This window comes from Physella acuta, unplaced genomic scaffold, assembly GCF_028476545.2.
Source record: "Physella acuta isolate Inbredline_101_S28 unplaced genomic scaffold, ASM2847654v3 ptg000667l, whole genome shotgun sequence".
NCBI lineage: Eukaryota > Metazoa > Mollusca > Gastropoda > Physidae > Physella > Physella acuta.
The window spans coordinates 298148-313746 of NW_026732186.1; the positions used below are offsets into that span (position 1 = coordinate 298148).

The following is a 15599-nucleotide window of genomic DNA, read 5'->3' on the forward strand; positions in this document are numbered from 1 at the left end:
ACCAAAACAATAATTTTCTGGTGTCCTCAACACATTTAAGCTAGCACTAATTGAGCTTTAACCAAAACAATAATTTTCTGGTGTCCTCAACACATTTAAGCTAGCACTAATTGAGCTTTAACCAAAACAATAATTTTCTAGTGTCCTCAACACATTTAAGCTAGGACTAATTGAGCTTTAACCAAAACAATAATTTTCTAGTGTCCTCAACACATAAAGCTAGGACTAATTGAGCTTTAACCAAAACAATAATTTTCTGGTGTCCTCAACACATTTAAGCTAGCACTAATTGAGCTTTAACCAAAACAATAATTTTCTGGTGTCCTCAACACATTTAAGCTAGCACTAATTGAGCTTTAACCAAAACAATAATTTTCTGGTGTCCTCAACACATTTAAGCTAGCACTAATTGAGCTTTAACCAAAACAATTTTCTGGTGTCCTCAACACATTTAAGCTAGCACTAATTGAGCTTTAACCAAAACAATAATTTTCTGGTGTCCTCAACACATTTAAGCTAGCACTAATTGAGCTTTAACCAAAACAATAATTTTCTGGTGTCCTCAACACATTTAAGCTAGCACTAATTGAGCTTTAACCAAAACAATAATTTTCTGGTGTCCTCAACACATTTAAGCTAGCACTAATTGAGCTTTAACTAAAACAATAATTTTCTGGTGTCCTCAACACATTTAAGCTAGTACTAATTGAGCTTTAACCAAAACAATAATTTTCTGGTGTCCTCAACACATAAAGCTAGCACTAATTGAGCTTTAACCAAAACAATTTTTCTGGTGTCAACACTTTTAAGCTAGCACTAATTGAGCTTTAACCAAAACAATAATTTTCTGGTGTCCTCAACACATAAAGCTAGCACTAATTGAGCTTTAACCAAAACAATAATTTTCTGGTGTCCTCAACAAATTTAAGCTAGGAATAATTGAGCTTTAACCAAAACAATAATTTTCTTGTGGTTGTAAAAATTATTCCTAACACTTTATATTTTTTTCTTTTGGTGATAAAATGTTTTAAATTTTAGCCCCTATGATGCCACGTTTTAACATTGCCAGTGTGGGAAGAAATGACATCAATGTCACCTGGTGGATCAACCCTCACGCATCTTCTGGCACTGTAGTGTATGTGGAGTGGAGAAAGCTTGGTAGGTAGATGAAACATACACATCATCTAGTGGGGAGATGTCTACAGGTTTATTGGAAGATGGATGCAGCTGGGGTTGTGGGAGGGGGGTATGGAAGCTGTATTTTGAAAAATAATTAATTGTACGAAGTGGGGGATGCACCTGTGATGTAACAAAGTGGGGAGGGGCTAGTGAGGCTATTCGTGATATTTTAAAAGGGTGAAGGTAAAAAATAAATCTGCAAAAATTGCTTTTAAGTTAGGTTAGTCTTGTAGTCCAATACAAATTTTTAGGTTAGTCTTGTAGTCCAATAAAATTTTTTAGGTTAGTCTTGTAGTCCAATAAAATTTTTTAGGTTAGCCTTGCAGTCCAATAACATTTTTTTTTTGCAATTGATGTACTTAATCTGTAAACAGAGAATTTCACACATTTTTTGGGTAACAAATGTTGTGAACAGAATGATGCATGTTATACGATTTGTACCACCTAATTACAATGTTATAATTAGGACTTGATAATTATAAGATGTTTATTTCAGATGGTCCTGAATGGATCCGCTCCATGGATGAAGTGATCAACTCATGGAAAAAAATTGATAACCTGCAACCAGGCACAACCTATGAAATTAGAATACTGGTGACCAATGGTGTGACCAGCAAGACTTCAGGTATAGAGGAGGTGCGCACACAGGGCATAGGTGAGTAGGTTGGTGTGACCTTGCGATCACTGACCTTAAGATATTGATGGAAGCAATAGATTTATTTAAAATTTTGTGAAGCAGGTTACTAACATATATATATATATATATATATATATATATATATATATATATATATATATATATATATATATATATATATATATCCTAATTATGTAATTAAACCCATTTTATTGCAAAGTATTTCCATCATGAGACAACCAGTGTTTCTTCCAGAGTTTTCTCCGGGGGGGGCACTTGAAATTTTCGGGGGGGGGGGGGGGGCGGTAAACTTTCTTCAGGGGGGCGGACACTGTTAAAAGTATATATTTTCTATATAAATTATATAAATTTCATTCCGTTCGGGGGGGGGCGGTAAAAATTTTTCTAACCCGAAGAGATGCCTGGAAGAAACTCTGGAGACAACAAACCAGTCAAAAATATGTCCGAAGTCATTTTGGGCCTAAAATAATTGTTTTAAAAATGTTTGTATAAAATTATTTTATGTTCGCCAAAAATTGTGAGGGACTGTCAAAAGCATATACACTTGATTTGTCTAATGGTTTCTTGAGATCTGTTTATTTACTTTTTTTGTATTTATATTATTAATATTGAACACATTCCCTTTTATTGCTATGCCATTCTTTAATATGTTTTGTTTAAATAATAATTAAGAGAAGCAATTGCTATTTAATTTACTTAGTACAAAACTGTTTAAAGGAGATTTATGGGCAACCCAATTAGACAATTTTAAAAAAGGCAATAATTAATGGAAGTAGTGTGAACATTTGCTTACCATTCAAACTACAGCTGATTTTCGATTTTCAAAATATTTTTCTACGCAACAGTGTGTGCTAGTGTTACTATAGAACAATCACTGCTATAGTAGACCTGTAAATTATTACAAAACCACCACCAAGGTGCACGAAAACATTATTTATGAAAAAAAAGAATGTTTTTAGTTGGATTTTGGGCCCCCTAAACGGCCTGCCCACATGGAGGTCTACAAATTTAAGGTCACAGACAAGTTGACCAGTCTGACATCATTTCCTTGTTTTTTATAGTTGCTTCATTGTTTACTTGTTTTGTAGTTGCTTCATTGTTTACTTGTTTTTTGTAGTTTATTGACTGTTTATATAACTTAAAAGATATTTTATGACATTGCTAAAATGGTGCTTGGGCACAAATAGCTGCAGCAATTATTTTTTCTACAGCCATGGCATCATCTTTAGCTGGCAGCATGAGTTGGTTTGTTGGCATACAGCAATTATTTTTTCTACAGCCATGGCATCATCTTTAGCTGGCAGCATCAGTTGGTTTGTTGGCATACAGCAATTATTTTTTCTACAGCCATGGCATCATCTTTAGCTGGCAGCATCAGTTGGTTTGTTGGCATACAGCAATTATTTTTTCTACAGCCATGGCATCATCTTTAGCTGGCAGCATCAGTTGGTTTGTTGGCATACAGCAATTATTTTTTCTACAGCCATGGCATCATCTTTAGCTGGCAGCATCAGTTGGTTTGTTGGCATACAGCAATTATTTTTTCTACAGCCATGGCATCATCTTTAGCTGGCAGCATCAGTTGGTTTGTTGGCATACAGCAATTATTTTTTCTACAGCCATGGCATCATCTTTAGCTGGCAGCATCAGTTGGTTTGTTGGCATACAGCAATTATTTTTTCTACAGCCATGGCATCATCTTTATCTGGCAGCATCAGTTGGTTTGTTGGCATACAGCAATTATTTTTTCTACAGCCATGGCATCATCTTTAGCTGGCAGCATCAGTTGGTTTGTTGGCATACAGCAATTATTTTTTCTACAGCCATGGCATCATCTTTAGCTGGCAGCATCAGTTGGTTTGTTGGCATACAGCAATTATTTTTTCTACAGCCATGGCATCATCTTTAGCTGGCAGCATCAGTTGGTTTGTTGGCATACAGCAATTATTTTTTCTACAGCCATGGCATCATCTTTAGCTGGCAGCATCAGTTGGTTTGTTGGCATACAGCAATTATTTTTTCTACAGCCATGGCATCATCTTTATCTGGCAGCATCAGTTGGTTTGTTGGCATACAGCAATTATTTTTTCTACAGCCATGGCATCATCTTTAGCTGGCAGCATCAGTAGGTTTGTTGGCATACAGCAATTATTTTTTCTACAGCCATGGCATCATCTTTAGCTGGCAGCATGAGTTGGTTTGTTGGCATACAGCAATTATTTTTTCTATAGCCATGGCATCATCTTTAGCTGGCAGCATCAGTTGGTTTGTTGGCATACAGCAATTATTTTTTCTACAGCCATGGCATCATCTTTAGCTGGCAGCATCAGTTGGTTTGTTGGCATACAGCAATTATTTTTTCTACAGCCATGGCATCATCTTTATCTGGCAGCATCAGTTGGTTTGTTGGCATACAGCAATTATTTTTTCTACAGCCATGGCATCATCTTTATCTGGCAGCATCAGTTGGTTTGTTGGCATACAGCAATTATTTTTTCTACAGCCATGGCATCATCTTTAGCTGGCAGCATCAGTTGGTTTGTTGGCATACAGCAATTATTTTTTCTACAGCCATGGCATCATCTTTAGCTGGCAGCATCAGTTGGTTTGTTGGCATACAGCAATTATTTTTTCTACAGCCATGGCATCATCTTTAGCTGGCAGCATGAGTTGGTTTGTTGGCATACAGCAATTATTTTTTCTACAGCCATGGCATCATCTTTAGCTGGCAGCATCAGTTGGTTTGTTGGCATACAGCAATTATTTTTTCTACAGCCATGGCATCATCTTTAGCTGGCAGCATCAGTTGGTTTGTTGGCATACAGCAATTATTTTTTCTACAGCCATGGCATCATCTTTATCTGGCAGCATCAGTTGGTTTGTTGGCATACAGCAATTATTTTTTCTACAGCCATGGCATCATCTTTATCTGGCAGCATCAGTTGGTTTGTTGGCATACAGCAATTATTTTTTCTACAGCCATGGCATCATCTTTAGCTGGCAGCATCAGTTGGTTTGTTGGCATACAGCAATTATTTTTTCTACAGCCATGGCATCATCTTTAGCTGGCAGCATCAGTTGGTTTGTTGGCATACAGCAATTATTTTTTCTACAGCCATGGCATCATCTTTAGCTGGCAGCATCAGTTGGTTTGTTGGCATACAGCAATTATTTTTTCTACAGCCATGGCATCATCTTTAGCTGGCAGCATCAGTTGGTTTGTTGGCATACAGCAATTATTTTTTCTACAGCCATGGCATCATCTTTAGCTGGCAGCATCAGTTGGTTTGTTGGCATACAGCAATTATTTTTTCTACAGCCATGGCATCATCTTTAGCTGGCAGCATCAGTTGGTTTGTTGGCATACAGCAATTATTTTTTCTACAGCCATGGCATCATCTTTAGCTGGCAGCATCAGTTGGTTTGTTGGCATACAGCAATTATTTTTTCTACAGCCATGGCATCATCTTTAGCTGGCAGCATCAGTTAGTTTGTTGGCATACAGCAATTATTTTTTCTACAGCCATGGCATCATCTTTAGCTGGCAGCATCAGTTGGTTTGTTGGCATACAGCAATTATTTTTTCTACAGCCATGGCATCATCTTTATCTGGCAGCATCAGTTGGTTTGTTGGCATACAGCAATTATTTTTTCTACAGCCATGGCATCATCTTTAGCTGGCAGCATCAGTTGGTTTGTTGGCATACAGCAATTATTTTTTCTACAGCCATGGCATCATCTTTAGCTGGCAGCATCAGTTGGTTTGTTGGCATACAGCAATTATTTTTTCTACAGCCATGGCATCATCTTTAGCTGGCAGCATCAGTTGGTTTGTTGGCATACAGCAATTATTTTTTCTACAGCCATGGCATCATCTTTAGCTGGCAGCATCAGTTGGTTTGTTGGCATACAGCAATTATTTTTTCTACAGCCATGGCATCATCTTTAGCTGGCAGCATCAGTTGGTTTGTTGGCATACAGCAATTATTTTTTCTACAGCCATGGCATCATCTTTAGCTGGCAGCATCAGTTGGTTTGTTGGCATACAGCAATTATTTTTTCTACAGCCATGGCATCATCTTTAGCTGGCAGCATGAGTTGGTTTGTTGGCATACAGCAATTATTTTTTCTACAGCCATGGCATCATCTTTAGCTGGCAGCATCAGTTGGTTTGTTGGCATACAGCAATTATTTTTTCTACAGCCATGGCATCATCTTTAGCTGGCAGCATCAGTTGGTTTGTTGGCATACAGCAATTATTTTTTCTACAGCCATGGCATCATCTTTAGCTGGCAGCATCAGTTGGTTTGTTGGCATACAGCAATTATTTTTTCTACAGCCATGGCATCATCTTTAGCTGGCAGCATCAGTTGGTTTGTTGGCATACAGCAATTATTTTTTCTACAGCCATGGCATCATCTTTAGCTGGCAGCATCAGTTGGTTTGTTGGCATACAGCAATTATTTTTTCTACAGCCATGGCATCATCTTTAGCTGGCAGCATCAGTTGGTTTGTTGGCATACAGCAATTATTTTTTCTACAGCCATGGCATCATCTTTAGCTGGCAGCATCAGTTGGTTTGTTGGCATACAGCAATTATTTTTTCTACAGCCATGGCATCATCTTTAGCTGGCAGCATCAGTTGGTTTGTTGGCATACAGCAATTATTTTTTCTACAGCCATGGCATCATCTTTAGGTGGCAGCATCAGTTGGTTTGTTGGCATACAGCAATTATTTTTTCTACAGCCATGGCATCATCTTTAGCTGGCAGCATGAGTTGGTTTGTTGGCATACAGCAATTATTTTTTCTACAGCCATGGCATCATCTTTAGCTGGCAGCATCAGTTGGTTTGTTGGCATACAGCAATTATTTTTTCTACAGCCATGGCATCATCTTTAGCTGGCAGCATCAGTTGGTTTGTTGGCATACAGCAATTATTTTTTCTACAGCCATGGCATCATCTTTAGCTGGCAGCATCAGTTGGTTTGTTGGCATACAGCAATTATTTTTTCTACAGCCATGGCATCATCTTTAGCTGGCAGCATCAGTTGGTTTGTTGGCATACAGCAATTATTTTTTCTACAGCCATGGCATCATCTTTAGCTGGCAGCATCAGTTGGTTTGTTGGCATACAGCAATTATTTTTTCTACAGCCATGGCATCATCTTTAGCTGGCAGCATCAGTTGGTTTGTTGGCATACAGCAATTATTTTTTCTACAGCCATGGCATCATCTTTAGCTGGCAGCATCAGTTGGTTTGTTGGCATACAGCAATTATTTTTTCTACAGCCATGGCATCATCTTTAGCTGGCAGCATCAGTTGGTTTGTTGGCATACAGCAATTATTTTTTCTACAGCCATGGCATCATCTTTAGCTGGCAGCATCAGTTGGTTTGTTGGCATACAGCAATTATTTTTTCTACAGCCATGGCATCATCTTTAGCTGGCAGCATCAGTTGGTTTGTTGGCATACAGCAATTATTTTTTCTACAGCCATGGCATCATCTTTAGCTGGCAGCATCAGTTGGTTTGTTGGCATACAGCAATTATTTTTTCTACAGCCATGGCATCATCTTTAGCTGGCAGCATCAGTTGGTTTGTTGGCATACAGCAATTATTTTTTCTACAGCCATGGCATCATCTTTAGCTGGCAGCATCAGTTGGTTTGTTGGCATACAGCAATTATTTTTTCTACAGCCATGGCATCATCTTTAGCTGGCAGCATCAGTTGGTTTGTTGGCATACAGCAATTATTTTTTCTACAGCCATGGCATCATCTTTAGCTGGCAGCATCAGTTGGTTTGTTGGCATACAGCAATTATTTTTTCTACAGCCATGGCATCATCTTTAGCTGGCAGCATCAGTTGGTTTGTTGGCATACAGCAATTATTTTTTCTACAGCCATGGCATCATCTTTAGCTGGCAGCATCAGTTGGTTTGTTGGCATACAGCAATTATTTTTTCTACAGCCATGGCATCATCTTTAGCTGGCAGCATCAGTTGGTTTGTTGGCATACAGCAATTATTTTTTCTACAGCCATGGCATCATCTTTAGCTGGCAGCATCAGTTGGTTTGTTGGCATACAGCAATTATTTTTTCTACAGCCATGGCATCATCTTTAGCTGGCAGCATCAGTTGGTTTGTTGGCATACAGCAATTATTTTTTCTACAGCCATGGCATCATCTTTAGCTGGCAGCATCAGTTGGTTTGTTGGCATACAGCAATTATTTTTTCTACAGCCATGGCATCATCTTTAGCTGGCAGCATCAGTTGGTTTGTTGGCATACAGCAATTATTTTTTCTACAGCCATGGCATCATCTTTAGCTGGCAGCATCAGTTGGTTTGTTGGCATACAGCAATTATTTTTTCTACAGCCATGGCATCATCTTTAGCTGGCAGCATCAGTTGGTTTGTTGGCATACAGCAATTATTTTTTCTACAGCCATGGCATCATCTTTAGCTGGCAGCATCAGTTGGTTTGTTGGCATACAGCAATTATTTTTTCTACAGCCATGGCATCATCTTTAGCTGGCAGCATCAGTTGGTTTGTTGGCATACAGCAATTATTTTTTCTACAGCCATGGCATCATCTTTAGCTGGCAGCATCAGTTGGTTTGTTGGCATACAGCAATTATTTTTTCTACAGCCATGGCATCATCTTTAGCTGGCAGCATCAGTTGGTTTGTTGGCATACAGCAATTATTTTTTCTACAGCCATGGCATCATCTTTAGCTGGCAGCATCAGTTGGTTTGTTGGCATACAGCAATTATTTTTTCTACAGCCATGGCATCATCTTTAGCTGGCAGCATCAGTTGGTTTGTTGGCATACAGCAATTATTTTTTCTACAGCCATGGCATCATCTTTAGCTGGCAGCATCAGTTGGTTTGTTGGCATACAGCAATTATTTTTTCTACAGCCATGGCATCATCTTTAGCTGGCAGCATCAGTTGGTTTGTTGGCATACAGCAATTATTTTTTCTACAGCCATGGCATCATCTTTAGCTGGCAGCATCAGTTGGTTTGTTGGCATACAGCAATTATTTTTTCTACAGCCATGGCATCATCTTTAGCTGGCAGCATCAGTTGGTTTGTTGGCATACAGCAATTATTTTTTCTACAGCCATGGCATCATCTTTAGCTGGCAGCATCAGTTGGTTTGTTGGCATACAGCAATTATTTTTTCTACAGCCATGGCATCATCTTTAGCTGGCAGCATCAGTTGGTTTGTTGGCATACAGCAATTATTTTTTCTACAGCCATGGCATCATCTTTAGCTGGCAGCATCAGTTGGTTTGTTGGCATACAGCAATTATTTTTTCTACAGCCATGGCATCATCTTTAGCTGGCAGCATCAGTTGGTTTGTTGGCATACAGCAATTATTTTTTCTACAGCCATGGCATCATCTTTAGCTGGCAGCATCAGTTGGTTTGTTGGCATACAGCAATTATTTTTTCTACAGCCATGGCATCATCTTTAGCTGGCAGCATCAGTTGGTTTGTTGGCATACAGCAATTATTTTTTCTACAGCCATGGCATCATCTTTAGCTGGCAGCATCAGTTGGTTTGTTGGCATACAGCAATTATTTTTTCTACAGCCATGGCATCATCTTTAGCTGGCAGCATCAGTTGGTTTGTTGGCATACAGCAATTATTTTTTCTACAGCCATGGCATCATCTTTAGCTGGCAGCATCAGTTGGTTTGTTGGCATACAGCAATTATTTTTTCTACAGCCATGGCATCATCTTTAGCTGGCAGCATCAGTTGGTTTGTTGGCATACAGCAATTATTTTTTCTACAGCCATGGCATCATCTTTAGCTGGCAGCATCAGTTGGTTTGTTGGCATACAGCAATTATTTTTTCTACAGCCATGGCATCATCTTTAGCTGGCAGCATCAGTTGGTTTGTTGGCATACAGCAATTATTTTTTCTACAGCCATGGCATCATCTTTAGCTGGCAGCATCAGTTGGTTTGTTGGCATACAGCAATTATTTTTTCTACAGCCATGGCATCATCTTTAGCTGGCAGCATCAGTTGGTTTGTTGGCATACAGCAATTATTTTTTCTACAGCCATGGCATCATCTTTAGCTGGCAGCATCAGTTGGTTTGTTGGCATACAGCAATTATTTTTTCTACAGCCATGGCATCATCTTTAGCTGGCAGCATCAGTTGGTTTGTTGGCATACAGCAATTATTTTTTCTACAGCCATGGCATCATCTTTAGCTGGCAGCATCAGTTGGTTTGTTGGCATACAGCAATTATTTTTTCTACAGCCATGGCATCATCTTTAGCTGGCAGCATCAGTTGGTTTGTTGGCATACAGCAATTATTTTTTCTACAGCCATGGCATCATCTTTAGCTGGCAGCATCAGTTGGTTTGTTGGCATACAGCAATTATTTTTTCTACAGCCATGGCATCATCTTTAGCTGGCAGCATCAGTTGGTTTGTTGGCATACAGCAATTATTTTTTCTACAGCCATGGCATCATCTTTAGCTGGCAGCATCAGTTGGTTTGTTGGCATACAGCAATTATTTTTTCTACAGCCATGGCATCATCTTTAGCTGGCAGCATCAGTTGGTTTGTTGGCATACAGCAATTATTTTTTCTACAGCCATGGCATCATCTTTAGCTGGCAGCATCAGTTGGTTTGTTGGCATACAGCAATTATTTTTTCTACAGCCATGGCATCATCTTTAGCTGGCAGCATCAGTTGGTTTGTTGGCATACAGCAATTATTTTTTCTACAGCCATGGCATCATCTTTAGCTGGCAGCATCAGTTGGTTTGTTGGCATACAGCAATTATTTTTTCTACAGCCATGGCATCATCTTTAGCTGGCAGCATCAGTTGGTTTGTTGGCATACAGCAATTATTTTTTCTACAGCCATGGCATCATCTTTAGCTGGCAGCATCAGTTGGTTTGTTGGCATACAGCAATTATTTTTTCTACAGCCATGGCATCATCTTTAGCTGGCAGCATCAGTTGGTTTGTTGGCATACAGCAATTATTTTTTCTACAGCCATGGCATCATCTTTAGCTGGCAGCATCAGTTGGTTTGTTGGCATACAGCAATTATTTTTTCTACAGCCATGGCATCATCTTTAGCTGGCAGCATCAGTTGGTTTGTTGGCATACAGCAATTATTTTTTCTACAGCCATGGCATCATCTTTAGCTGGCAGCATCAGTTGGTTTGTTGGCATACAGCAATTATTTTTTCTACAGCCATGGCATCATCTTTAGCTGGCAGCATCAGTTGGTTTGTTGGCATACAGCAATTATTTTTTCTACAGCCATGGCATCATCTTTAGCTGGCAGCATCAGTTGGTTTGTTGGCATACAGCAATTATTTTTTCTACAGCCATGGCATCATCTTTAGCTGGCAGCATCAGTTGGTTTGTTGGCATACAGCAATTATTTTTTCTACAGCCATGGCATCATCTTTAGCTGGCAGCATCAGTTGGTTTGTTGGCATACAGCAATTATTTTTTCTACAGCCATGGCATCATCTTTAGCTGGCAGCATCAGTTGGTTTGTTGGCATACAGCAATTATTTTTTCTACAGCCATGGCATCATCTTTAGCTGGCAGCATCAGTTGGTTTGTTGGCATACAGCAATTATTTTTTCTACAGCCATGGCATCATCTTTAGCTGGCAGCATCAGTTGGTTTGTTGGCATACAGCAATTATTTTTTCTACAGCCATGGCATCATCTTTAGCTGGCAGCATCAGTTGGTTTGTTGGCATACAGCAATTATTTTTTCTACAGCCATGGCATCATCTTTAGCTGGCAGCATCAGTTGGTTTGTTGGCATACAGCAATTATTTTTTCTACAGCCATGGCATCATCTTTAGCTGGCAGCATCAGTTGGTTTGTTGGCATACAGCAATTATTTTTTCTACAGCCATGGCATCATCTTTAGCTGGCAGCATCAGTTGGTTTGTTGGCATACAGCAATTATTTTTTCTACAGCCATGGCATCATCTTTAGCTGGCAGCATCAGTTGGTTTGTTGGCATACAGCAATTATTTTTTCTACAGCCATGGCATCATCTTTAGCTGGCAGCATCAGTTGGTTTGTTGGCATACAGCAATTATTTTTTCTACAGCCATGGCATCATCTTTAGCTGGCAGCATCAGTTGGTTTGTTGGCATACAGCAATTATTTTTTCTACAGCCATGGCATCATCTTTAGCTGGCAGCATCAGTTGGTTTGTTGGCATACAGCAATTATTTTTTCTACAGCCATGGCATCATCTTTAGCTGGCAGCATCAGTTGGTTTGTTGGCATACAGCAATTATTTTTTCTACAGCCATGGCATCATCTTTAGCTGGCAGCATCAGTTGGTTTGTTGGCATACAGCAATTATTTTTTCTACAGCCATGGCATCATCTTTAGCTGGCAGCATCAGTTGGTTTGTTGGCATACAGCAATTATTTTTTCTACAGCCATGGCATCATCTTTAGCTGGCAGCATCAGTTGGTTTGTTGGCATACAGCAATTATTTTTTCTACAGCCATGGCATCATCTTTAGCTGGCAGCATCAGTTGGTTTGTTGGCATACAGCAATTATTTTTTCTACAGCCATGGCATCATCTTTATCTGGCAGCATCAGTTGGTTTGTTGGCATACAGCAATTATTTTTTCTACAGCCATGGCATCATCTTTAGCTGGCAGCATCAGTTGGTTTGTTGGCATACAGCAATTATTTTTTCTACAGCCATGGCATCATCTTTATCTGGCAGCATCAGTTGGTTTGTTGGCATACAGCAATTATTTTTTCTACAGCCATGGCATCATCTTTAGCTGGCAGCATCAGTTGGTTTGTTGGCATACAGCAATTATTTTTTCTACAGCCATGGCATCATCTTTAGCTGGCAGCATCAGTTGGTTTGTTGGCATACAGCAATTATTTTTTCTACAGCCATGGCATCATCTTTAGCTGGCAGCATCAGTTGGTTTGTTGGCATACAGCAATTATTTTTTCTACAGCCATGGCATCATCTTTAGCTGGCAGCATCAGTTGGTTTGTTGGCATACAGCAATTATTTTTTCTACAGCCATGGCATCATCTTTAGCTGGCAGCATCAGTTGGTTTGTTGGCATACAGCAATTATTTTTTCTACAGCCATGGCATCATCTTAAGCTGGCAGCATCAGTTGGTTTGTTGGCATACAGCAATTATTTTTTCTACAGCCATGGCATCATCTTAAGCTGGCAGCATCAGTTGGTTTGTTGGCATACAGCAATTATTTTTTCTACAGCCATGGCATCATCTTTATCTGGCAGCATCAGTTGGTTTGTTGGCATACAGCAATTATTTTTTCTACAGCCATGGCATTATCTTAAGCTGGCAGCATCAGTTGGTTTGTTGGCATACAGCAATTATTTTTTCTACAGCCATGGCATCATCTTTATCTGGCAGCATCAGTTGGTTTGTTGGCATACAGCAATTATTTTTTCTACAGCCATGGCATCATCTTTATCTGGCAGCATCAGTTGGTTTGTTGGCATACAGCCATTATTTTTTCTACAGCCATGGCATCATCTTAAGCTGGCAGCATCAGTTGGTTTGTTGGCATACAGCCATTATTTTTTCTACAGCCATGGCATCATCTTTATCTGGCAGCATCAGTAGGTTTGTTGGCATACAGCAATTATTTTTTCTACAGCCATGGCATCATCTTTATCTGGCAGCATCAGTTGGTTTGTTGGCATACAGCAATTATTTTTTCTACAGCCATGGCATCATCTTTATCTGGCAGCATCAGTTGGTTTGTTGGCATACAGCAATTATTTTTTCTACAGCCATGGCATCATCTTTAGCTGGCAGCATCAGTTGGTTTGTTGGCATACAGCAATTATTTTTTCTACAGCCATGGCATCATCTTTATCTGGCAGCATCAGTAGGTTTGTTGGCATACAGCAATTATTTTTTCTACAGCCATGGCTACATCTTTAGCTGGCAGCATCAGTTGGTTTGTTGGCATGATGGTGTCAGTGCTGGCCCTCATTGGCCTCATTCTGATTCTCATCATCTGCTGGAAGAGAGGCTTCATGTTTTCTCACAAAGATTCATACTCATATTGTGGCGTACGTCTTGCTCCAAAACCTATCTCTGACACATATGCCAGTAAGTCAGGATTTTTTTAAATTAAAATATTACCTGAGTTGCCAAGTTGTACTGTTTGATAGGTTGCCAGGTTGTTCTGTGGTTATGTTTTGCCGGTTGTTCTGTGGTTGATATGGGTTGCCAGGTTGTACTGTGGTTGATATGGTTTGCCAGGTTGTTCTGTGGTTGATATGGGTTGCCAGGTTGTTCTGTGGTTGATATGGGTTGCCAGGTTGTTCTGTGGTTGATATGGGTTGCCAGGTTGTTCTGTGGTTATGGGTTGCCAGGTTGTTCTTTGGTTATGTTTTGCCGGTTGTTCTGTGGTTGATATGGGTTGCCAGGTTGCCTGTTTGATATGGGTTGCCAGGTTGTTCTGTGGTTATGTTTTGCCGGTTGTTCAGTGGTTGATATGGGTTGCCAGGTTGTTCTGTGGTTGATATGGGTTGCCAGGTTGTTCTGTGGTTGATATGGGTTGCCAGGTGGTTCTGTGGTTGATATGGGTTGCCAGGTGGTTCTGTGGTTGATATGGGTTGCCAGGTTGTACTGTGGTTGATATGGTTTGCCAGGTTGTACTGTGGTTGATATGGGTTGCCAGCTTGTACTGTGGTTGATATGGGTTGCCAGGTTGTACCCCCACTGTTTACAGGTACAACCTACATGGCCAAACAAGAAAAAAGCACAGAAGATGCTGTAGGACAGGAAGAGTATGAAGATCACTACCCTGGACACTTGGACAATCTTGACCACTGTCCAGAACAACTGGACACTGACCATTACGGGGGTCAGGAGATGGATGAAGACCCATATGACAGGGCAGCGGAATGCAGTCCCTATGACACCCATGTGAGATCTAGAACCAGGGGTCACGGAGACCACTTTGATGGACAGGTTGTTTATGACAAGGACGGTGGCTACTCAAATTATGACGAGGACGCTGGCTACTCAAATTATGCTCCACACAACTGAAAACACAAACAACTTACAAAACGACTAAGCACTGATTACCATGTCATAGATCAACTATCCACCATCGTGTAAAGATCACAATGGCAAAACTTAACACATCAGTGTGGTAGTAATAATTGGTTCCATTGACTCGTGCTCAAAGTATCTGAAGCTGCTTGTTGTTAGTGTAAATAAAATGGTTCCAAATTAGGTTGTTTTATCTTGTTCTGTTCGGCACTTGTGTGGACATCCATCTGTTGAATTTAACACAATTCATTGTCACCACAAACCAATTTAACCTGCATACACAAGTAACAGTGGTTGTGGTACATTACAGTTCCTAACAATTAAATTAAAAAAAAACTAGTATCTCTAAATCTAAGGGCGATGAAGGAAATGAAAATATAGACGTGAATCAGAGGTGGTGTGTGCCGTTTGTCTCCTCTTATTAGATCTGATGGCCGTCTTCAGCCTGAGGGCAGACAGTTCTTTGATTGCTACCCCATGAAGTCTAATTCCTAGTCTTCAAATAAATAGATACATTCAACGGGGCCATTTAAATGGACAGTTAAATTGGAAGGCAGAGGAAGGGGTGCTCTTAAAGATTTAGAGGGTAGAAATAAAGTAGTAAGCCAAGAGGAAATAACATTCAGACAACACAAATTCCTAAACCCTGAATGGTGAGAAATGTGTG

At 39.8% G+C, this 15599-nt stretch overlaps 1 protein-coding gene across 3 annotated transcripts in view; it reads left to right on the plus strand.

The window, feature by feature from the left end:
- The window catches only part of LOC131948963 (neuroglian), a 28041-nt gene extending 12926 nt beyond the window's left edge, over window positions 1-15115 (plus strand). For all 3 annotated transcript variants that reach the window (XM_059310707.1, XM_059310708.1, XM_059310706.1), the window contains exons 19-22: window positions 1039-1158; window positions 1676-1834; window positions 13793-13981; window positions 14607-15115. In XM_059310707.1, coding sequence (XP_059166690.1) covers window positions 1039-1158; window positions 1676-1834; window positions 13793-13981; window positions 14607-14926 — 788 coding nt within the window. In that variant the 3' untranslated portion in view covers window positions 14927-15115. The remainder of the gene's footprint in view (window positions 1-1038; window positions 1159-1675; window positions 1835-13792; window positions 13982-14606) is intronic.
- Window positions 15116-15599: the final 484 nt, after the last annotated feature.